The sequence below is a fragment of the Nesoenas mayeri genome, assembly GCF_963082525.1.
Source record: "Nesoenas mayeri genome assembly, chromosome: 23".
Classification (NCBI taxonomy): domain Eukaryota; kingdom Metazoa; phylum Chordata; class Aves; order Columbiformes; family Columbidae; genus Nesoenas; species Nesoenas mayeri.
This window is the reverse complement of record NC_137574.1, coordinates 660,719-684,995: the sequence shown is the minus strand read 5'-3', so window position 1 is coordinate 684,995 and position 24,277 is coordinate 660,719. Positions and strand designations below refer to the sequence as shown.

Sequence of the window (24,277 nt, the reverse complement as noted above, 5' to 3'; positions counted from 1 at the left end):
ATGATCTCCACTTGCTGCAGGGCAGGTTCCCCGCGCTGTGACCCGCAGCATCACTGTGACCCGCAGCATCACTGTGACCCGCAGCATCACTGTGACCCGCAGCATCATCACGGGCTCCATGCCTCTTGCCCCAAGCGCAGGCGGCACCTTGTTGAAGCAGCCCCGGGGCTCTGCCCGCACAGAGGAGCTGGATGGACACCTGTCTCAGGTCAAGGAACCTCTTCCCACCCCCTTCCTCCAGGTTTACTCACTAAGGAGCTTTGCTGTGGTTTCAATCTCCAGTCCCAGGTGCTGGGGGAGCAATTTTCAGCGTTACAGAGAAGGTGGCAGGCAGACGAGAAATTCACAGGGAATTATTTTGTTTTCCCATCTCCTATCGAGCTGACCTAATTGTGTCACTGAAGTCTGTAATTTGCCTCTCGCAGCAGAGTGTTAATGACGGGCTCGGCGCTGCTGCCGCCTGCTCGGGGCTGGGGAGGTGAGCCTGTGCCAGCCCCCCGCTGCAGGACCCCCAAAACGCCTGCACGGGGCTGGGGAGCGGAGCCTGTGCCAGCCCCCCGCTGCAGGACCCCCAAAACGCCTGCACAGGGCTGGGGAGCGGAGCCTGGGCCAGCCCCCCACTGTGGGACCCCCAAAACACCTGCTTGGGGCTGGGGACGGGAACAGCAGCCACGGGCAGGGGAAGCTCAAGGAGGGGAGATGCAGGTGATGGGGAGGGACGGCACCAGCCCCGCTTTCTCCCCCCACACTTCGCAAATTCCCAGAAACAGTGAAAAACACACAGGCCAGCCTCTCAGGGAATTCAGGCAATTAATGCTGTTTAAATTCCACAACTCTTCACAGAAATGGGGGGAAAAAAAATCAGACAAGTGCTCCTGAGCTGTACGAGAGGAGGAGAAACAACAGCACTGATCTCAGGATGAGCACCTTATTTAAAAAAAAAAAAAAAAAATATATATATATATATATATATACACAAAGTAAAGAAGTCTAGGAACCCCCTCAGCAGATCGCACAGAGCCTGCTCTGCTCAGGCCCTCAAAGCCAGTAAGCAGAGCAGAAACAGGATGCTATCACAGCCAGCGCGCCCCCAGCCCGCCCAGCGCCCGCCTGGCCGCGCAGCCAGCTCAGCTGCCGCCAGACCGCTGCCTTTTCATTAGCTTCCACAATCAAATCAGCATCTAGAATTAAACAGCGCTGTATCATGAAGTGCCGTGTAAAATTAACCAGCCGTGCTGGGAGGTCACCGCGTCTGCCGCAGAAACGCGCGCGGCACCGCGGGGACACGGGGCTGCTGAGCGCGCCGAGCGGGGCCAGGTCGCCGTTTGGCTATTAAAAAACAGGGCCAATTAAGATTCTGTTTTGAGACCAGTGAGGCTAGGTTTGTGCAAATATTTTGCATATCCGTTTAAGAGCATCTTTATATCATTTAAGCCAAAGTCTGTAAGGAATACGGCTGAATCACTGTAAAGCACACTTACACCAAAATAAGTACCCACATGAGGACTCTTTTGATTTAACACTCCACCAGATCCATCAAGAAATCAGGGTAGCTATTGTGTTTAAATAGGGCCTGACGCAGGAGGGGAACATGAATCTACTTGACAGCACCTCCGAGGTTTAGCCAAGCGACCTCCTCCCCCAGCAAGCCCCAAAAGCCCCTTGCGATGAGCCGACCCCGCCAGCCAGAGCAGCAGCTCCAGGGCTGCTCTGCAGTGCCGGCTGCCAGCGAGCTCTGCAAAAATAACGTGTTACAGCTCACATACCAAAAAACCAAACCCAACATCCCAGTCAGCGCATGAGACGTTCTGAAGCCGGCGCGGGGCTGGGAGCGCCCCTGCGCGCCCGCACCGCCAGGGAGGCGATGCGGTAATTAAGGTGGAATCAACCCTTCCATCTCTATCAGGTGCAGTCTGGGGTGAAAAGCTGCCTGTGAAGACAGCAGAACACTATCTCAGAGCCCGAAACAGCCCCAGAGCCATCAGCTCGGGTTTGCTGGGAGCCTCTGAACCAGGCGGCACTTCACACCTGATCCGACAGTGACGGATGCGCTGGGAACCGAGCGGGTTCTTCTCCTGAGAAGCTCCTTTGACAAGAACGATCTTATCAGTTTCAAGCTTTTCATTACATTTCTTTTCTTCTCGTTTTAACTCCCGCCTTCGAGCCTGTCTCGGTCCTCTCCGTGCTGCACAACGGCCGCGCTTCCCCGGCGCCAACCGGGGCGAAGCTCCCGGGGATGCCCAGAGCCCCCCGGGCACCCAGCGCAGAGCGCCCCCCGCCCCTCAGGCACCCAGCGCAGAGCGCCCCCCGCCCCTCAGGCACCCAGCGCAGAGCGCCCCCCGCCCCTCAGGCACCCAGCGCAGAGCGCCCCCCTCCCCGGGCACCCAGCGCAGAGCGCCCCCCTCCCCGGGCACCCAGCGCAGAGCGCCCCCCTCCCCGGGCACCCAGCGCAGAGCGCCGAGCTGCGCTTAACGCAGAAACCCCGCGGAACACCGGGCCACGTGCAGAGCAGGGGGTCACCGCGCTCCCGCAGCGAGCAAGCGCGGCCACCCCCGCGCCAAGGGCTTTTGCCTTAGCGCAGGAACAGAAACACCAGCAGCAAACACCCCAAACCCGCAGCAAGCACCCAAAACCTTCCCTGCACAGCAGCAAACACCCCAAAGCAGCTGCAAACACCCCAAACCTGCAGCAAGCACCCAAAACCTCCCCAAAGCAGCTGCAAACACCCCAAACCCGCAGCAAGCACCCAAAACCTCCCCAAAGCAGCTGCAAACACCCCAAACCCGCAGCAAGCACCCAAAACCTCCCCTGAGCGGCAGCAAACGCCCCAAACCTGCAGCAAACACCCCAGACCCCCCCAAAGCAGCTGCAAACGCCCCAAACCCGCAGCAAGCGCCCCGAACCTCCCCTGAGCAGCAGCGAACACCCCAAAGCCGCCGGGCCCCGCACAGCACGCACCTCCAGCCGCTCCACCGCAGGGCAGAGCCGAGCCAGGACAAACCGCCACCCCCGCAGGAAGGGCAGAGCTGCCTTTATTAGCTGGGAACTCGCTAATTAGCCCCGGCTGGTCCTGATGGGGACGATGGGGGTGGAGCTGGCCCTGCCGCTGCAGGGGGGTGGGGAAAACCCCGCAAAATCCCGGAAAACCCTGGAAAATGCCGGAAAAGCCCTCTCTGGCCCTGCATCCCCGGGTCCAGCCCACACCCTGCGGAGAGCGAAGGAGGAACCAGCCTTTGCTGCCCCAAACGCTGCCCCAGCCCGAGCGCTGGGGGACGCGGAGCCCTCGTCCCCTCGTCCCGCGCCCAGGGCCACCCAAAACCTCCTCGGGTCACCCCGGGACCAACAGGCACCAAGAGACGGCAAACGCTGAGTGCAAAACCATGGTCTTTTATTAGAAATCTCCTCGTATAAAAATGATCATGCTCTACACAGTCATCGAATGATTCAGAAACATCCAGGCACTGAACTTTGTTGGTTGGTTTGTTTTTTGACTGGTCGGTACATAAAGCAGACATATTTCAATCCATATGGTCATCACGTACATGAATCAACCACCTATAGAAACCAGCACTTTGAACACAGTCTAGGTTTTATTTAATTTTATTTTGTTGTCTGTTTTTTACTTCGATTTTATGTATTTTTATTTCTTTTTCCTTTTTGCAACATCTAGAATTTGGAAGGATACGGGAGAGTGAAGAGGGACGGAGGAAGACAGGAGCAAAAGAAAACTGAGGATTAAAACAACCCAAAGAGAAAACAGAAGGTTCCGCACGACCACAAACAACCTCACAAATTCCAGAAAAGGGAAAATGGTGGGTCTTTTTTTTCTTTTTTCCCAAGATACAGAAAAAGCCCCCAGGAGTTGCGGGAGCGCGTCCCCTCGTCCCGTCCCGCGCGGCTCCCTCCCCCGCGGAGGCGGGAGGCATGCATGGCGCGCTGGGCGCTCGAGCGGTGGTTTATTTGTAGTGTTGTATTGTTTCTTTGTGTGGTTTTTGCTGTTGTCGATCGCCATGGTCCCCGGGAGCTCAGCCCAGCGGCCCCGAGCGGGTGCCGCGCTGCCCCTCTCCCCGTCCCGATGGGGACGCGTTCGGTGCCCCCGGCGCGGGGCAGCGGCAGCTCCGCGGCTCCGGCTGCAGCCGCTAAATCGCGTGGTTGCTGTAGCTGACGTACGTCTGTTTGGTGGCCAGTGCTGGAAAGAGAGACAAAGCCCACATGGACCATCGCTGAAGTCCACCCTCCGGCGTCCCCAGGTTGGACACGGGAGGAGGCAGCACGAGGCACCAACGTCCCCTTAGGGCGGCGCAGGGGACGCCAGAGCTCCCCCTGCTCTCAGTGCCTCGCTGACAAATGAACCTTGCGTGGATTTCAGACTGGTGTTCCCAGATAACAATTAGATAGGCCATAAGAAATTAGAGCTGACAGAGCTATTTGTTAGCCGCAATGTTTCCATGGCCAATCTGCCCATATCAAAGCCCTGTGAATTATTTATTCTATTGTTTATTTAAAGATACGTGACCTGCCGGTGACAGTGAAAAACGGCCCCTCGGTCCTGCGCTGACACCGCCGTGTCCCCTGTCCCGGTGCCGTCCCCACTCCCGCCCGTTCACACCAGCTCCGCGTTCCCGGGTCGGCAGCGGGAGCTCCGCTCTCCCGGCGCGGCCGACGCTCCGCGGCTCCCGCCGCCACCCGCGGGGAGGACGCGCAGCGCGGCAGGAGCATCGCTGCACAGACAAAATGGGGGCGACAGAGGGGCCCCCCGCCGCCACGCTGGGGCAGAACACGGATCTGCGACAGTGGCTGCAAAAGCCACCACCAGTGAGAGCCGCTGCACGGGGACAGCGGGGTCACGCAGAGAGCCCCAGGGATGAACGTTCAATGGCTCTGGCTGGAAGGAGAGCAAGCCAGCGATTACAAAGACATTCACAGCTTTCCATGGAAATGCTGTTTGGTCTCCTCCCACTGACGCTGGAAAGCAGAAACTCTGCTGGTACACGCGGAACGTTTGTATTTCTCCAGGGTTTTCTGCAGATTTAGCTCAAATGGGATTTCCCGTCTCAAAGGACCTCAGCACCATTGGCTCCAACCTCTTGCAAGGCTCCAGTTTTGGGAACCCAAACACAGAACAGGCATGTGCCCGCTGTCCCGAGGTGTCCCCGCACATGGTCCCCAACCCTCCGGGCAGTCACGGTACCTTGTGTTTCCAGATTCTCGCAGAGCTCTGATTTGGCCTCTCCATTGGGGCGGAAACCTCCTTTCTGAGAGAACTTGTTGGACATGGTGGCTGCTGTCACCACTGCCTTGAGGCTCCGCTTGCGCTTGGGGACGTTCTGCTCCGGGTGGAAGAGGATGATGTACACCTTGGGCATGTAGAGCATGCCCAGGGACACCGAGGCACTCAGACTCACCGAGATGGTGAGCGTCGTGGTCTGGATGTACATCTGCAAGACACAAGGGCAGAGCTGAGACCCAGCGCGGCTCTGGGGACACACAAAGGGTCAGACCCAGCGCAGCTCTGGGGACACACAAAGGGTCAGCAGGGAAAGGCGAGGAAACGGGAGGACATGGAGCATTGTGGTTAAAGAAATGAAGGGGTGGAGAGCCAGGGCTGGACATGTTGGCAGAACTGGACCTTAAACATCAGACTTGACTTGTTGCATGGGTCAGGGTGCACATGGAGCGGTCTCTGGCTCGTACTCCAGCCTCCCTGCACCCATGGGTGCTCCAGCAGCAACCTGCCCACACCCCGACCCCGAAACATCCCCGAGCCGGAGCCCCCGCGCTCTGCTCCCCCCGGCCTCCCCAGCACCCCCAGCACCGCAGAGCGGGAGCCCCGGTGCCGCGGTGATGGGCACAGCGAGGACACGCACCCAGGGCCCGGCTTGGGGCGCCCCCCTCACAGGTAATTCCCATTCCCCAGCTGGCTCCTGCGCCGTTGTCATGTAAGTCACATATTACACACCGACGTTGCCTTTCTGCAGTCAAAACTAATTTCACGCTCACTGTCCAGGACTAACAGTGACAGATGTTTTGCAAAATGAAAGCCCATTAATCTGACTGTAGAATAATCCATTTTTCTACGGAAAGCGTCTGGCAGGCTCCTCACAAGCCGGGGGCATCTGAAGCAGGCGGCAACAGGAGGCAGAGAGACTCCTTCCCTCTGCCCATCCCCACCTCTCACCTGTGAACAACACGGGAGGCTGGGCAGGCCCCTCCGCGAGCATCCCTGCTCCATGAGCATCTCTGCTCCATGAGAATCACTGCTCCACCAGCATCCCAGCTCCATGAGCATCTCTGCTCCTTGAGAATCACTGCTCCACCAGCATCCCTGCTCCACCAGCATCCCTGCTCTGTGAACATCCCTGCTCCGTGAACATCCCTGCTCCGTGAACATCCCTGCTCTGTGAACATCCCTGCTCTGTGAACATCCCTGCTCGCGCACAGGGCTCCATCCTCTCCAGCCCCTTCTCCTGTACCAGCCGCTCACTCGTTGGGTGTCTTTGGGCTGAGCGAGGGGGGGCTCTGGGGCTTCCCAACCAATAAGAAAAAAAAGCAACAGAGCTTGTTCTGAGTCACCTGAAAAGTTTCGTTTGTCCCCAGAATAAAAGCTCTTGCTGTCACATGTGCTGGTTTGTTTGTTCCACCTTCTCTCTATATGCACGCAGAGTCAAACTAGGCAGTTTTTGGAAATAAAAATGTCATTTCATCAAGGAAAGTCAAAACACATCTCTGTGCCAGAATATCTGCTCTTTTTTTCCCTGCTGGATCTCCGCAGGCGTCCTGGACTGGATGGGACTGAGGGCGGCGCTGGGACCCCAACCGGACCCCCCGAGCCCCGTCCCGGGGACCAGCACCAGCACGACGCCCCAGGGACTCCTGCTGCTCTGCCGGCGCCTTTGCAAGGAGCTTCAGTGCCATCAGCCACCTCCATATCGCTGCCTCTGCAGCGACTCCCACCTGCGGCCCCGACTCGGGGGCGATTCGAGAGGACAGCTGAGCCGAGCTCAGACAGACGGTTCCCTTCTCGCTCCCCCACGCTCGGGGCTCCCGCTCCCCCAGACCCGCTGGCAGCAGCTCCAGACCCCCGCGCTCCCCCCGTTTCCCAGCGCTCCCCCAGTGACCCAGGACAGTCCCCAAGCCGGGCTGTGCCCAGACCTGCCCCGGGGTGGCTGAGCCGGGCTCGGGGCTCAGCTCTGCACCGCCTGCGTTCAGCCCCAGCGAATCCCTGCCGTCCATTGGCAACCCCTGCTCCAAATCAGGGCCTGACCCAGCGACGAGAGGTTTCTGCACCACCGCGGGTGCCGGGGAAGGGAAAACCCGCTCAGCCGGCGCCGCTAAACGAACCACTGGACAGTCCTGCTCGTTCCTTCTCCTCTCCCTCTTCCCTGGCTGAAAGCAAATGTGATAAACAGAGAACCAGACAATGACACCGCTGTTCAGCTGCCACCTTATCAGCACAGGAAATTGTCTCTTTCTTCAGATCCTCTGTTATTGCTATTTCTGTAATCCGCTGGGATCGGCAGGGATAAGAGGCTCTTTTGAGAGAAGGCTTGGGGGACTTGTTATAATAATATGCCACCTCCATGCAAAGTTGTAGGCACGAGGTGAAGCAAAATAAAATAAAAATGGAGATTTTTATCCAGCTCCCCCGGACCATGAGGCAGCCCGGGCCGCGGGCCCCGCGGAGTGGGGGCGCCGGGTGGTGTTGGGAGGTGTGGGGCTGCCCCACAGCATCCTCTGTGGGGAGAACAGCCCGGCCGATGCTCCTGGCTGGTCCTTCCCAGCTGTGTGGACCCACAGAGCCCAGCGGGGGGACCTGGGGACGCCCCCCGAGCACCCTGGGCAGCACCAGCACCTCTGCGGGCAACACCAACAGCCCCCGTTCTCAGCCCAGGGGCGCTCAGAGCCAGGTCCCTGTGCAGGCTGTGTCACGACACCCTTGGGACCTTCTTCTCCCCAAGACTGCAAACCAGCAGCTAAAGCATCCAAGCAGCCCCGAGCGCCCGGCTCCTCCTCTGCCCTCCAGCGCAGCTCGGTCCCCGGTCCAGCGACGCTCGGAGCTCCCGTCCCGCGGGGCACGGCTGGAACCCCGCAGCCCCCAGCTGGAAGCCCAGGGCCCCCCGGCCGCCCGGCGGCACCACAGCAGCAGCAGGCGCTGAGAAAGAGCTGCGTCCAAGGGGAGCTGGGAACATCACTTTTTCCGCCTCTAATCAGCTTGTTAGCAGCCTAATAACAGAGGAGCCCTGCACGTTACAAGCCCCCGAAGTGAGGCGCAGCCTATTGTCGAGCTGCTGCTTGACAGCCAGCTTTCGGCAGCCCTAAATTATCCCATGACAAGCTGCAGCGAAGAGGTGAGCAACCTTGCGCATAATCTACAATCATTATCATTTCCATCTTTATTACCCACAGTATGCCGAGCACATTAAGGAGACTTTAAGGGAGCTTTTGTTTTGCAATAATTTCTTAAAAAACCTGCTTTCTTGTTAGTATCTCCCCTGCCATCTCATCAAAATGGAAATGCTGCAAAAGGCTCCATTTATTTCCTTTAATTCTGCTTCACACTTCCAGCCAGCACGGGCTTGGTGGAGGCGTTTTGGTGAGCGCAGGTGGAAGGTGCCCGCACGGCTCCGGGTCCGACGCTCCGAGCTCTCCAGGACGCGTGTCCAGCGCTGGTGTCCACAGCAAAACACCTCCAGGGCTTCCCCAGCAAACCAGCCCTTTGCAGTCGCTGTTTCCCAAACCCAGGGCTTCAGCGGCTCAGAATCACGGGGACACGCTCGGGGAACCGTCGCAGTCGTGATGGGTCCAGGGAGGGTCAGTAGGTCCCCTGGGGACTCCGGGGAACAGCAGCCCCTGGTTATACTCGTCACAGGCAGCTGCGGGCTGGCACACGTGAGTTGCTGGCGTTGAGCATCAATGCGATTGTTTCGGCTGGCAGGCGAAGGTGATTTTGGTCTCATTCATGAGACTTTTTCCGCTTTGTTCTCACTCTCACTTGGGCACGGAGCTCCGCTCGGCTGGCCTGGCTCCCGCGGGCAGCGGGATCTCCCTGCACACCCGCCGGGGAGGCCGAGGAAGAGGAGGAGCGCAGGCAGACGGGCTGTCACAGCACAAACCCACCGCTGGGATTATCTGCCCCGGCCTCGTCCTCCTTGTGTGCAAAGTCACGTTCGGAGGCACCGGGGACGCTCAGTCCCCAAAGCCCCAGCGAGACGGAGCCGCCCGCTGCCCCAACAGCTCCGTCCCACCATGCCCACTGCAGCCCCCGTCCTTGGTACCGTGTTCCCAAACACATGGATGTCAATTAAAATCACAGCAATTCAGTAGCTGGGTGAGGAGCTGCAAGCTGCCGCAGCCCCAGCGAGGGCAGGACGTGCCGGGGCGGCAGCGCTCGCTGCTCCCGGTAGAGCAAGAGGTTTGGAAACCAGCTCTTCCCGCCGCGATGCCGGATGGCAGGAGCGCAGAGCAGCACCGTCCTTGCTCAGGACACGTCGGGCTCTCCCAGCCCCGTCCTCGCAGCCCACGGGGCCACCAGCCAGACCAGACCTCGCCCCCCACCCTTACCTTTTCCGCCGACTGCGACGTCCCAAAAAATATAGGGATGAAGGCTAACCACACAATGCAAGTAGTGTACATGGTGAACCCGATGGGTTTGGCTTCGTTAAAGGTCTCCGGGACCCCGCGGGTCTTAATAGCATAGACAGTGCAGGTGACCATGAGAAGCATGCTGTACCCGAGCAAACAGATGAGGGAGAGGTCCGAAATGTCACATTTGAGGATGCCCCGGGCAAAGTGGGGGTTTGTAGTCCGCTGGTCCTCGTAGTCAATGACAGAGTGGGACGGGTCCACGATGAACCAGATGCAGACGCCCACGAGCTGCAGCGAGATGAGGCTGAAGGTGATGACCAGCTGGGACGCGGGGCTGATGAACCGGGGGGCGCTCACCGACTTCTTGCCCTGCTCGAAGATGCGGTAGATGCGGTTGGTCTTGGTGAGCAGGGCGGCGTAGCTGATGCTCATGCCGAGCCCGAGGAAGATGCGCCGCAAGGAGCAGGTGCTCAGGTCGGGCTCGGCGATCATGAGGAAGGTGGTGGCGTAGCAGAGGAAGATGCCCGTCAGCAGGACGTAGCTCAGCTCCCGCCCCGAGGCTTTGACGATGGGCGTATCGTTGTAGCGTACGAAGGTGACCACCACGAAGAGGGTGGCGATGATGCCCACAATGGCGATGAAGACGGGGACCACGGCCCAGGGCGAGCTCCACTCCAGCTTGATGATGGGGATGGGGGTGCAGCTGGTGTGGTTCTCGTTGGGCCGCTCGTTGAAGTGGCAGCGCTTGCAGTGGAACTCGTCCAGCTGGTACTGGTACCCGTCGCAGCGCTCGCAGTGCCAGCAGCAGGGGATGCCCTTCACCAGCTTCTTCCTCTCACCTGGCTTGCAGGGCAGGCTGCAGATGGAGCTGGGGAGCTGGCTGCCGCCCCCCGGCCACAGCATGCTGTCCACCTGCGGGTGAGACCCCCACAGCCCCGCTGAGCCCCGAACATCTGACCCCCACCATCAGCCCAGCACCCGGGGCACGGGGGATGCCCCACGCTGCCGGCGGCCGTGCTGCCCCATCCTGCCCCTCGCCCCATCTCGTGCAGGACCAGCCCCCCAGCCTGGGGGGTGAAGCTCCATTGGCCTTTGGGAAGATTCTACACCAGAAACCCAAACTAAAGTCCATCCTTCCCTGGAAACCCCCCCTGCTCTCTTCTGGCTTCTCCTCCCTTATTGGAGCTGCATGTCGGATGCCCAGCTGGGTTTGCTACACCCCCCATGGCCTCGGTGGTGCAGGGGGAACCTGCGGGACGTCCCCCTCGGCCCGGCCGTGCTGCCTCACCTTGAGGTGCAGGTGGTCGGTCCATTGCCCGATGACTTTGTACTCGGGAGTGGAGTTCCTGATCTGGTACTGGTAGATGTCGTAGCGCCCCGGCGCGTCCCCGTTCTCGTTGAACGTCACCGGGGTCCCAGCAATGCCTGCGAGAGAACGAGGGCTCAGCTCCCGCAGCAGCGCGGCCCCGGGGGATGGTGTCCGAGGGGCCTGCGGTTTGGTGCCCCCCCTTAGCGCGGGGTTTCTCGGTGCTGGCGCTGGCACGAGCTGCCGGGACGGTGCCAGCGAGGGCACAGCGTGGGGGAAGCAATCGGGGAGGAGAAAACCAGCCCCACGGCAGAGCTGGTGCAGGGAGCCTGCGGTGCAGACCCACTGACCGCCCGGAGCGCCCAGCGCCCACGCTGGTGCACCAGCTGGTTTACGGCTTCTTCTAAACAAGGGGGAAAAGTAGCTTTAAAGTTAAATCAAGTGAACTGTGCAGATAAGCACTAATGAAAGGAAGGAAGAGAAAAATCAAGCAAGAGGGGAAAATAAATAAAAGAGACACTGCAGAGGAGATCACGGAGTGGAGATAAATAGGAGTAATAAGGAGGACAAGACAGAAAATGTTTATTAAGGAGACAGAGCAGAGGCAAAGATGCGTTTCCGGACATCTGAAGACAGACAAGGAATGAATTGTGGGTGCTGCTGTGAAGCCAGAGCAGGGGACAACCCGGGACACCCATCTCGCCACCCAGGGACGGGCAGACCTGAGAAGTTGACGCTGCGGATGTACTTGAGCAGCTCCACGCCGTCCACCGGGTCCATGCGGGGACATAGCCCCACCTTCCCGGGACAGAGGTTCTTGTGCATGTTGTGCAGAGCGTGGCCCATGGCGTAGACGGCGTCGATGACAAACTGCACCTTGCCCTCCTGCTCGTACGAGGAGTCCTGCCCGATGCGCTCTCGGTCTGCGGGCACACACAAAGCGGGGCTGCCAGCGCCTGCTGGCCCGCAGGGACAACCCCGCTCCCCGGGGCAGCCCCGACCCCCAACCCCGGTCCCAAACCACAGACCCACCGCCAGCCCCGGCGCCTCTTTCCCGGAGCTGCGCCAGCTCAGTCTCCACCGGCGGCACCACGGGACGGCCCGCACAGCGCCCATCACCGCGCGCGTGTCCTCTGCCACATTCCCAAAGCCTCTCGTCACCCCGCGCCCCTCGCCAACCCCGGCCGCCCTCCCGCCCCGCCGACCCCGCTGCCCCCCCAGCCATCCCGGCTCGCGGGATCCAGCAATTACCCGCGACAGCTGCCTGCCTCTCCTGTCAAACCGCCCCTAATGGCACTAGAAACACATTAATCATTCAGCAAAAGACACCGATTAACGTAGCACGCTGTTAATTATGGCTAAGAAAGCATCTCCCATGGGGTGATGCCACGACAGAGAGCCGTGGCCTCTGCACCCGGCACGGCCGCGGCACGGCCGGCACCACCAGCCCGCGGCTGCTCCGGCAGTGGCGAGAGGGCAGGGGGTGTGAGGAGCCGGGGGCGCAGCCGCCGTCCTCCATCCTCCAGAAACCCAGCCAGGGGTGGCCAGAAGTCACTCCAGCTCCACCGTGCCCGACGCTGCTGCTGCCAGGTGTGATTTACGTGGCTGCAGGGACCGGGACCCCGTGCGGACGGGGACAGAGGAGGCACAGGAGGCGGGGCTGGTCCCCTCGCTGCTGCGGGACAGCGGGACGGAGCCGGTGCTGCCGAGGGACACGGCCCCGAGAGCCACGTGCCCGAAGGTCCCTGCGCCGGGACAAAGAGCCAAACGTGCCACTGACAGGGCACTAAAGCAAATTGATAGCGAACTGACCAAGAAGAAAACATGATATCAAGGAGGTGAATTTATAGCCCATCCTTCAAAGTTGTAAAAATGCTTTTGGACTCCGTGGAGATTACTCATGTGAAACCCGTCAAGTTATCCTTTCTTCCGCATTATTGACAAGAGCTATTAATCTCCTCCCTCATCTTTGGGCCTTTCCCCGCATTCATCTCTCACGGCGCAGACAAGCCACTCTGTCTTGTCAAGATAATTACCCATTAAAAAGAGGATGTAATAGACTGTCCCAGCCCCGCCGAGGCTGCTGGGCCCAGGGGACAGGTGGGACCCGGGACTCGTCCCTTCCCGGCTCCTTGGCTCCGCAGCGGATGCCTCAGTCCCCACACAGGTCCCAGCAAGCCAAGCACGACCCGCTGCGATAACCAGCTGCGTTTCCTGCAGCTCTTGCAGGCAGCGCCGGATCCAGCTCTGGTGCCTCAGCCGAGCCGGTGGATGTGCAGGTGTCCCCAGGACTGTCCCTTGGCCACCTTGCCCTCAGCCCCAGCTGCTTTCTGCAGATGGGAATTTGGCTGGTGCACATAGAGGGCAACACAGAGCTCATTCCTGACATGGATACCATAAATCTCCGCCAAACTCACAGCAGATTAGGGCCACAAAAGGGATGTGACCTCACTGATTAGAATAGCAGGGTCAGGCATCGTTCTACAGGGCTGGTAATTAATTTCCAAGTGCATGACGAGGCTCCGCGGGCAGCCCTCGGGGGACGGCGCCGCTGCCTCCTCGAGCGGGGGGTGAGACGGATTGGCAGCAACTCCCAGCACGTTCCCGGCGCCGCGCGGGAGCTCGTCCAGCCACGCCAGGGACGGAGCCGGGGGTGTCACCCCAGGTCTGCACAGCTCGTCCAGCCGCGCCAGGGACGGAGCCGGGGGTGTCACCCCAGGTCTGTGCACCCAGCACGGCGGTTTGGGGCTGGGTGAGCCCGTCCTGGAGCAGGGACTGACTGCCAGTCTCTCTGAAACGCGCTGTCCCCGTCGTGAGGCCAGCAGAGCCCGTCCGGGTGTCCCTGCCTGCCCAGACCCAGCCTCGCTCAACAGGAGCCTTTTATTACCCGAACTACACTGCAAATCCTCCCCCGCTGGCCTGGCTGGGGCACGCGGTGCTGGAAACCAGCCAGTGCCACAAAATACCCAACCCCGTATTAAGAAGAGACCAGAGAGAAGCAAAACAGAACGGGAAAAGAATATGAAGAATCACAAATAAAGAAGGAAAATCAAATCAGAGCTCCTCTCCCCCAGCCCACGTTGCTGCTCCACATCTGTGCACAGCGCGCTGGGCGGAGGAGAGTGCAGAGAAATCACCAGCCCCGCTTCAAAGCCCAGGTACCATCCAGCCCCGCTAAATGAAGCCGTTAATAACTCTGCTGGAAGAGCCATGGCCCGTAGGGCGTCCTGTGCCCCCCGTGTGGTCACGGCGCGGGGGCCGTGCCCCGTGCTCCCGCCCTCGTCACCCCCCCAGCCCTTCGCCTGGGCACGCAGAGCCAGCGTCCCACTGCGCGCCGGGGGCTCTGCCTGCCCTGCTCCTGGGACAGCCCGTGCAGCTCCCTCGGAGAACAGCCCCGCACCCGACAGCCTCATAACCCCAGCGAAGCAGGAGCGCAGGGATCTGCACGGGCAGGTTATTTGCTTTATCGTGCATTATTCCTCCCCATTTATCTGCCAAGCAAGTGTCCAGGAGATAATTTATTTGCTGACAAATTCAGATAATTTAAAGACAGTTCCTAGGACATTTGCCACATTGTGGTTTCAGCTGCTTCCACTAACACCCTGGCCCTGAAATATTGCTTGTTTAAATGCTGCATTACTATGAAGATGAAGAGATGAGTGGTTTGCAGGACCTGCCCCTACATTTCCTGGTGCCGGGGATTTCTCAATGCGATCGGGAAGGACAAGGAGCTCTTGGCTGCTCAAGGCCATGGCCACGGGCGTGTTTTCCTGCCTTGCTGCTCACCGGGCTCGCACCCGGGCATCAGCCACAAGGCTCTCGGGGCAGCTGCAGCGCTGGAAGCCCTTGCAGGGCCCGAGAGATGTCCCCGAGTCACCAGATGAGCCTTTGGGGAACAGATGTGGAAGCATCATCATCCTCACCCTCAGCGGCAAGAGGGGGAAAAACCGCAAATGATCAAACTTGGGCACAGCCAGGTCCACCTGGGCACCGCACACCATGGCCACCGCACACCATGGCTCCCGCACACCATGGCCCCCGCACACCACGGCCCCCGCACACCATGGCTCCCGCAGACGCCCCTCCCGAGGGGACAGGGGACGTGCAACCGTCCCCGAGTCCCGCCACGCCACAGCCCGCAAGCTGCCGCGTTATCTGTCTCCAGCCGGTGCCAGGCAGGCAGTAAATCTCTCCCATCTCTCAGTAAACATGTCACCTCCTTCAGCCTCCAGCCGTCACCTCGGCAGCAGCGCTGTCAGCAAGACAGATCCTCTGCTCGCCTTGTTTACGGCATTAATCCCTACAAGCCTCTTTTAGCTGGAAATAGCTAAAAATGCGCAGTGGGGGTTGAGGAGGGGGTTGCGGACCAGGGATGGGGTTCCCCACCTGGAGCAGCACAGGGGCCCACCAGGGATGGAGGTGATAAGTCTCTGGGATGGGACACGCGCTCAACACAGCCCCAAGATCCCTGGTTTGCAAGAAGCCCCCCAGGCTCTTACTGGTGCATTTCTTGATGCTGCTGCCCTTCTTCAGCGCGTGCCGGCTCAGCTTGCAGTGGAAGTTTTCCTCCCAAAACTCGGCAAACCAGATGTTCCGGCGGTTGTTGTCCAGCGTCCTGCTGGAGAAGTAGCGGTCGAAACCTGCGCGGGGAAGAGGGGACAGAGGGGACAGAGGGATGAATCCCTGGGATGGCAGAGCCCAGAAACCCCCCAGCAGGGGGCAAGGAGGGTCCCGTGGGCAATCGGTGGGGTCTGGGGAAGCACGAGAGCACGGTGGGTTTGTGTCTGAGCAAAGCCCACCCGAGGAGGACGACCGAGCCCGGGAGAGCCGGGGGAACCCCCGAGCGCAGCCCCGTACCTCTGACAGAGACCCGCTTGGGCAGGATGGTGACGGAGCCCTCGGCCACCTCCTCCAGGTGCAGGACCGGGGCGATTTTGGAGCCCCAGCTGTCCGAGCCCATCCAGATGAAATGTCCCGTCTGGTTCGCCCGCTTGGCTGCCTCCAGCACCCTCCTGCCGAGAGAAGCACCAGGCGCTGGCGCTCGCTGGGGCACTGGCTCCGTGTCCCCACGGACACGGGGCGCACAGGCCGGGCTCAGCGCTGCCTGCAGCTCCTGCTCCGGGCGCTCAGCACCGGGCACAACGATGCACGGAGCAAACCCTCGGTACGTGGAGCAAAGCGAGCCGCTCGGCTCCCGCACCCCCTGTGCTCCCCAGCCCGGGCACACAGGCCGCTTCTCCCACCTCATCTGCATATTTGCTGACTGGTAATTCAATTTCCCTCTTAATTACCCAACATTAAGGAAAAATAAAATCAGGTTATGCCGCAGCAGGCAGGGAAAGCAGCAGCACTGTAGAGCGCATGTGTGTTCTCGGCTCCGATGAGCATTACAAGCTACAGGAGAGAGCCAGTCAGTGCTGCCAGCGCCAGGCTTGAGCTAAACTGGGCTTTGCTGGGCTCAACTGGTGCCATTTGGACAGCTGAGCAGCAGCGGGGAGCTGGGGATGCCATCCGTCCCACCGAGCATCCCAGCGCGGCAGCTCAGCGGCACAGCACGGGCACAGCCCGGGACCCCCCGCAGGCAGCGGCACCAACCCGCCCCCACCCGCCCCGGCCCCCTGGCCGCGGGGCTCGGGGGGTCCGCAGCCCTGCGGGAGGGGGCCCAGGGCCCCCCAGTCTCCCCGTCTCCCGTGCAGCGAGGAGGCAGATTGGTGACTCACCCCCTGCCGTGGGGAGCTGATCATTTCAAGTCCAGATGGTGTTTGAAATGTGTAATAAGGGGAAAAAAGCAAAACAGCAGAGAGCGGAGACGAGAAGGGAAGAGGCAGCGAGCCCGGGGCCACGGGCCAGCGAACAACCGGGGAGCCGTGGGCCAGCGAACAGCCCGGGGGGCCACGGGCCAGCGAACAACCGGAGGCCGCGCCGGGGGCTCCAAGCTCGGCAGAGCCCCCACGCTTTGGAGAGGCCGTGGATCCCCGGGCTCTGCAGCGCAAACCTGCGTGAGGAGCGGGTCAGGGCAGCCCCCGGGTCCAGCCTAAACCCAGGCTTACCCAGACCCAGGTGGGCGTGCGGAAACCGCTGTTCAGGGGATGTAATCCTATTTGGATGGGTAAATGTTTACAAACCCCGGTTAATGGGGCTTGCCATTTACACAGCGAGGTAAATCCCCCGTTTCTCGCCACACACCCGCGTAAATGTCAGGTTTGCAGACATTTCTATTAAGGAAGGAAAAAAGAAACTCGGAGCGTTTGCACAACTGATGTAAACTGATTTAAAATCGCAGTTTACCCACATTTACATAATGTTTGCTGATTAATAAATTAGATACTTAGGAAATCAGGGGTAGTTCCATGTGAATCATTCTGCTCCATAAACAATGGGAGCTGCAAGACGTCGCTTCGCCTGCAGAGCAGCTCATCCCCTCGCAGCGCGGCTGCGGCCCCGTCCCGCTGGGGGGCTGGGGGGGGGTCCCCGAAAGGCCCCAGACCCGCTGGGGCTGAGGCTGCACAGCGGAGCAGAACCAGCGCCTGGGTCCTGCTGCAGCTCCGACCCGGCCGGGAGCAGCGGGAGCAGCCGGCGGTGCCGGCGGGGGCTCCAGAGCTGATGGAAAGCGGTTTTTCCCCCTTTGAGCTCCGCGTTGCTGCAGTTTGGTGGCAGCAACGTGCCAGGCGGCCGCTGAGGTCGGCTCTGGTGGGTCAGACCAGTCCCTGCCGCGCTGCAATGCGTCCTCCCCTTTGCAGACACATGGTGCCGCGCTGCACGGGCAGCTCTGCATGCACGTCTGTTGCACACACGTCTGTTGCACGCACGCCTCTGCCGCGCTGCACACGTGCACACTCAGGCAGGGCTGGCTCCTGCTCTCCAGCTCCTCCCGTTGCACCTCAAGTCCCACAGCCCAGCAGCACGCATGGAGCACACACCCCAGGCCCGGTGGGGATCCCCCCAGCCCGGCAGCCCCTCGCACCTGATGTCGTCCTCGTTAGCGAAGATGATGACGGCCCGCGCGTGGGAGGTCTCCAGGAGGCGGCGGATGATCTTGTCGAACTCTCCCGGCTTGGGCTCCCGCGGGATCTTGACGGACTGGGCCACGCACACCCCCCCTGCGGCAGAGAGAGCCCCGGCACTGAGAGGCTGCCAGCCCCAGGGACAGTCCCCACCCCGGGGACAGCTCCCACCCCGGGGACAGCCCCCACCCTGGGGGGACAGCCCCCATCCTGGGGGGACAGCCCCCATGCCGAGGCTCCTCAGCCCCACAACAGGCAAACAGGGGTCTCCCCAGCTCACCTGCACCCCAGCCCCAGCGAGGGGCTCAGCACCGTGACACCCCTAGAGCCCCTGGCCACCTCGACAGCTTGGGGAGGGGTCTCCAGGCAGCTCCCAGCACCAGCCCCTCGCCAGCCCAGGTTTTGCGAAGGGCTCCGCACACGCAATGGGCGAATATCAGCAAAATCAGCATGCAATAGTCAAATACCATCAAAACCAGTGCACGACAGTCAAATACCAGTAAAACCAGCCCCTGGGATGAGGAGACGCTGGGTGCAGCCCCGGGACAGCAGACCGGCACCACGAAGGGCTCATTCCCACCCCTGCGGCACCGGGCGAGCTCTCGGCCCCGCTTTCCACGGGCGAGTGCAGAAGCAGCTAATTAAAATGAGAGGAGGCACGGGAAGCTGGCGATCGGCAGAGACCCGCGCACGCCGCCGGGCTCCCGGCCGCCCGCTCCCAGCAGCCCGGCCCAACTGCTCCCGCGCTCCTGCAGACGCCAATAAAGAGAGGGATGGGAGAGAAAATTAAACATGGCTAGACCTTCTGGATGTAATTGATGGTCTTGATTTGCATAGTAAATGACACGGCTGATACCTCGCCTGCCACTGAAAGATCCCAGCTTAAGCAAAGGTCAGAGTAATTAGCACATGGCAGCACGGAGAGATTTTCCAGCTCACAGCCCTGGAGAGGAGCCGGGACAGGGTGGGGACAGGGAGGGGACAGGGTGGGGACAGGGTGGGGAGAGGGTGGGGAGAGGGTGGGGAGAGGGTGGGGAGAGGGTGGGGACAGGGAGGGGACAGGGTGGGGACAGGGTGGGGACAGGGAGGGGAGAGGGTGGGGACAGGGTGGGGACAGGGTGGGGACAGGGAGGGGAGAGGGTGGGGACAGGGAGGGGACAGGGAGGGGAGAGGGTGGGGACAGGGAGGGGAGAGGGTGGGGACAGGGAGGGGACAGGGTGGGGACAGGATGGGGACAGGGTGGGGACAGGGAGGGGACAGGGAGGGGAGAGGGTGGGGACAGGGAGGGGAGAGGGTGGGGACAGGGAGGGGACAGGGTGGGGACAGGATGGGGACAGGGTGGGGACAGGGAGGGGACAGGGAGGGGAGAGGGTGGGGACAGGGAGGGGAGAGGGTGGGGACAGGGAGGGGAGAGGGTGGGGACAGGGTGGGGACAGGGTGGGGACAGGGAGGGGACAGGGAGGGGACAGGGAGGGGACAGGGTGGGGACAGGGAGGGGACAGGGTGGGGACAGGGAGGGGAGAGGGTGGGGACAGGGTGGGGACAGGGTGGGGACAGGGAGGGGACAGGGAGGGGACAGGGAGGGGACAGAGAGGGGAGAGGGTGGGGACAGGGTGGGGACAGGGTGGGGACAGGGAGGGGACAGGGTGGGGACAGGGAGGGGACAGGGAGGGGACAGGGTGGGGACAGGGAGGGGACAGGGTGGGGACAGGGAGGGGACAGGGTGGGGACAGGCCCCTGGGACAGGAGGGTTTGCTCCCTGCCGCAGGGCTGGAGAAAAATTGGGGTAATTTGACTCCTTGCAGCCAAAGAACAGAGCGCGGGACGTGCCGGGTGCTGAGCACGCAGCACGGGAGGGTGCGGGGGGACGGAGCATCCCCGGCAAACACCCACTGGCTGGGGGAGAATCACCGTCGGGCGGCCGGCAGCCCAGCCACGCGCAGGGGCTTGGTGGGCTTTCGGGTTTGTTTTCCTATGGTAAGAAATTGGGCCAATTTGCTGTTTGTTTCCCATATGGGGAGCCAGATGGATGGAGAGGAGGGAGTTGGATAAACAGACTCCCGGACAGACAGATCAGCCAGGCGAGACGGGCAGCGCCAGCGGGACGGGCACATCGCCCCGGCTGCTCAGCCCCGGTCACCGCCGCGTCCCGGCCAGGCCAGCGCGGCACCGGCTGCGCCGCCAGAGACCGCGGCCCCGGCTACGGAGCCGGTGCAGCTTAATTACAGTTTCCATGGCAATAAAAGGAGAAAATTCAACAAACCCAGCAGTTTGCAAACACAAGAGCCTTCCAGCCGCCCCAGCGCGGTCGGGCGGGCGTGCGCACACGCGAGTGACAGCTCGGGGCTGGCACAGGCGCCACCCGCGTGTCACCAGGACCAGCGCTGCGAGGATCCTGTGCCGCGTGTGCCCTGCTCCTGGCCGGGGTGAGCACGGGAGGGCACACGCTGTGACATGTGTCCCGCTGCGACACGTGCCCCTGAACACGCGTGTGCTCGCAAGGGTGCAAGGCGGGGCCGCGGGGGCTCCAGGCGTGCCCATGGGGCTGCCCACCGGCCCCTTCCCAGCATGGCCAGAGCAAACCCCGCGGTGGGAGCTGCCCGGGCCGGCAGCCACGTGTGCCCCGGCTCCTCCGCAGGTGTTTGATTCCCCTCGGCCCAGGCAGCGGCTCTGAGCACCCCCGGAACCCCGTGGTACCCACAGGGGCGGCCAGTGGCCATGGGCGAGCTCACGGCAGGGACATTCACGGCTTCTAGGACGCACGGGGAGACGGGAGCAGCAGAGGAGATGAGCCCGTAAATAAATACGAGACTAAATCAATGGCAATTCAGAAATGACCGAGTTACTCAGCAGCTCCGTTAAATCAAACTAATGAGGAATGTAACAAAAAAGGGATACGGGCAATTAAAATGTAACGAGGACCTTATTAACTCAGCGGCTGGAGAGCGCAGAGCACAACGAGCGGGACACGGCCGGGCCAGCGGTTGGGGACAGCAGGGACGGAGACGCTCATTGGGGCCTCGGGACTCTCCTCGTTACGCTGGGTTAATGCATGTTGTCAAACACAGGTCAGGGTTTAATCTCCGCCATTACGGGCTCGGTGGGAACGCAGCTGCTCCGGGAAGCGCGACACTGAAGTGCCCTCTTGATTGCAGGTAGATAATAAGCTTTTGCTGTCGCTAACGCGCACCATCAATCAGGGAATGCTCCGCGGGCTCCCGGGGGCTGGCGGCTGAAAGCATCGAGGGAGCACAGACCCGGCACATTGAAGCAGGGGCACCCAGCTCAATCGTACTGGGAACAGTGACATGCACGTCCCTTCTGTCACAACATGTGTGTCCCCTCCACCACGACACGCGTGTCCCCTCTGCTGTGATGTGCGTGTCCCCTCCGCCACGACGTGCTCCCCGGGCAGCCCTGGCTCTGCACAGCCCCGCTGCTCCTCGCACGCTCTTGCCCTTCCCAGCCATTCCAACGGGATCTCCAAACCCAGAGTGTTAACTGCTGAGCATCTGGCTGCTCCCCTGCTCCGGATTCCCTACTCATGTCACTTCAAAGCCTCCAGGAAGCGGCTCATTAGAAGGAAGGTGGCTCTGTGGCCTCACAACATCAAAGCTCCTGTGCCACGGCAGGACCTTGGTCTAACGGCAGAGCACGGGATGTCCTGCACCACATGAGGGTTTGCACCGTCCATCCATCCGTATATCCACCCATCCATCCACAACACTGCAGCAACGAGTGGTTTGCAGTTTGGAAAAGGCTCCTGCACTCCGTGGGGACACCAACCTGCCTTTGTCACCCAAAACTGGCCACAACGCATCCCCCAGCGTGGCCAGATCTCAGCTCGCAGGCTCCTGCATGTCACTGCCTGGCGGGGACCTCATCTCACCCGCCCCTTGGGGAGCACAGGGCAGGACAGGGCGGGGTCACGGCAGCTCCCTGAGCCCTCGGTTCTGAGCGCGGTCCCACTTCGGGTGGCAGCTCCGTCCCCGTGTGCCCTGGGCTCTGCGACATGCGGCCCCGTCACCGGAGGCTCCTGGCACTCGCCGCCTGTCTCGTCCCTGGAACTGGCTCCCTTGTCCCTGGAACCGGCTCAAATGCTGCTCTTCAGTGTTTTGAAATCTCATCAGACGTTATGAATCTGAGCAATTTGCGCCTGCTTTTCAACTGCCTGCCGCGCCAGGCTAAATCTGTAATTAATGAATTTGCAATGGGGAAAAAAAGCAAGTCTTAATCTCAAATGTGGGGCCTTGGGAGGGATGCCAGGGGGCAGAAAATTCAAGTTTCTGCCTCAAGTGCCGACCCCACAGTGAGTCCATGGGCAGGGTGTGCCCTGCGGCTCCCGCCGTGATCGCTGCCTTGGACCTGCGCGCTGGCTGGGGCGAAACTCCCGCAGACAGCGCCGGGAGGTACCGGGGCTGGTACCTACAGCACCGACCCCCACCCTCCTGGCTGTCCCGCGGGGACCGTGTCCGCAGGGCGCGGGACGGGGTGACCCTCAGCACCAGCAGACACCCAGGATCGCGTACACCACGTGCTGTAAGTCGTGTCCAATGCTCGCTTGTGCCTTAAGGCCTGGGAGCGGCTCTTTGGGGTGACATCCTGATGCATCAACCAAAAGTAATGAACCCAGCTAAAACCAGAAAGATTCAGCCATGAATGTCACATGGGGATGAACAACCGCCTCACAAATATATATCAGCCTCTTAACTAAAAATATAGAAAACTCAGCGAAGGATAAAACAATAGCGAGGGAAGATGGCAGTGTAAAATTGATCCAGACACATGACTAAGGAGTCTTGCGTTTGGCTGGAAATATTACCCTCTTCACAAAGCGAGCACTGCGCATTACGACGCGTGGCACAACATGCCACGCTCACCAGCTAAATTACATCAACATAAATCCAATCCTTCTTCTCCAACAGCTCAGCGAGAGGGGAGATGTCAGCGCACGTGGAGCCCAAGGATGGCGGATGGGTCGGTCTGTCTGTCTGTCTGTCTGTCCACTGACACGATGCCATGGACAAGGGTCATGGGAGACGCTGCACAAAAGGAGATGGGGACACTGGGGACACCCTGACGCTGGTGCCAAGGTGTGAACACAGCTGACACCCCCGCCTGGGCAGGATGCTTTGGGGAGCACTTAAAACACTTAGAGACTGCCAAAGAAAATTCATCCTTCACAGACGTAACATCTTTGCAATGGTAGCGCCCAAAACCCTCCGCTCTCCCGGGTGAGCGCTGCCGGGCCACCGGTGCCGGCACCAGCAATCGCAGGGGCCAGCAGCACGAATGTCAGAGAAACCGCAAGTATAAGTGATGTAGGTGATCACGGGCCACCCGGGTCCGTCCGTCTCGCAGCCCGGCCGGACCGGCTGCCCGCACAGCCCTCAGGGCCAGTCTCTCCCCGCCAGCCGAGGGGCCGGGTTGTGCCTGGAGCAAAGCGCTTCCCGCTGCGACGGACAAGGCTTCAACGCTAACAATTGAAACTGAAGGTCAAGTTAATAATGTATCAGAAAGCAAACAGCTTGAGTGCCGACTGCTAACTGCAGCAATGAGCGTTATTGCCTGATGGAAATAAAACCGACTCTGAAGACCCAGGCTCGGCGTGGGAAATGAAGCGGGGCTGCTCGGAGGAGCGCGGGGAGACGCTCACCCCGAGCCCGGGTCCGTGGGCCCCCTCCCGGCACAAACACCCCAGCACGGGTAAACTCTGCAGGGCGGATCCTTCACATCGCTGGGACAGGCTGCAGGCACCCTGGCGCAGCAATAGATCGCAGGAGCCTTTGCGCTGCCGGAGGAACGCACATCAGAGCCAGGCATCTACAAATGGGCTATAAAAGGGGACGGATCCTTCACCCGTTCCATGCAGTTCCGCGCTGGTTTAAAGCCTTTTGGTGCCAGCAGAGCGTCCCTGTTTGTGGGGCAGACAGAGGCGAAGCAGGAACAGCCCGGCTCTGCCCCAGCCTTGCAGCTGCCGCCGCCAGGGACAAGGCCAGGGGATTTTCCAATGAAAACAATTAAGGAAAAAACCAAAAGACACGTTTTCGGTCCAATGATACTGCTTTCACGGCTGCAGAGCAGCCTCCATGGGCAAAGGAGCCAGGTCAACCCCCCGCACGTCCTCCCAGAGGAGACACTTTGGGGAGCAGCTCGGAGCCCCCCCGGGAGCCGCTTCCCGAGCCCGCGCTGGGCGGGGGCTCCCAGCAGCCACCGTGCTCCTGCAGCATGAGCGGGCAGCCGCGCTACGCTGATAACGCACGGGCTGCACTTGCACCGCTGCTACACCGCAATTACAGTGGAATTATGCTTTTTGATAACTAAATTATCACTAATGCACATAATCGTTGGGTTATGTGGATACACAAATTACAGGACTGCC

At 60.9% G+C, this 24,277-nt stretch overlaps 1 protein-coding gene across 2 annotated transcripts in view; it reads right to left on the bottom strand.

Annotated features, from left to right (window-relative positions):
• Window positions 1-4,139: 4,139 nt before the first annotated feature.
• The window catches only part of GRM4 (glutamate metabotropic receptor 4), a gene marked incomplete at its 3' end in the record, with an annotated part of 28,976 nt that continues 8,838 nt past the window's right edge, over window positions 4,140-24,277 (bottom strand). The window contains exons 3-10 of one of the 2 annotated variants that reach the window (XM_080358274.1): window positions 17,856-17,991; window positions 15,749-15,903; window positions 15,391-15,531; window positions 11,614-11,814; window positions 10,874-11,010; window positions 9,562-10,497; window positions 5,192-5,438; window positions 4,140-4,189 (exon numbers count right to left, since the gene is read on the bottom strand). In XM_080358274.1, the coding sequence (XP_080214400.1) occupies window positions 4,140-4,189; window positions 5,192-5,438; window positions 9,562-10,497; window positions 10,874-11,010; window positions 11,614-11,814; window positions 15,391-15,531; window positions 15,749-15,903; window positions 17,856-17,991 (2,003 nt within the window). Of the gene's footprint in view, window positions 4,190-5,191; window positions 5,439-9,561; window positions 10,498-10,873; window positions 11,011-11,613; window positions 11,815-15,390; window positions 15,532-15,748; window positions 15,904-17,855; window positions 17,992-24,277 lie in introns of those variants that run through there. The other variant, XM_080358275.1, reaches the window with a different exon arrangement.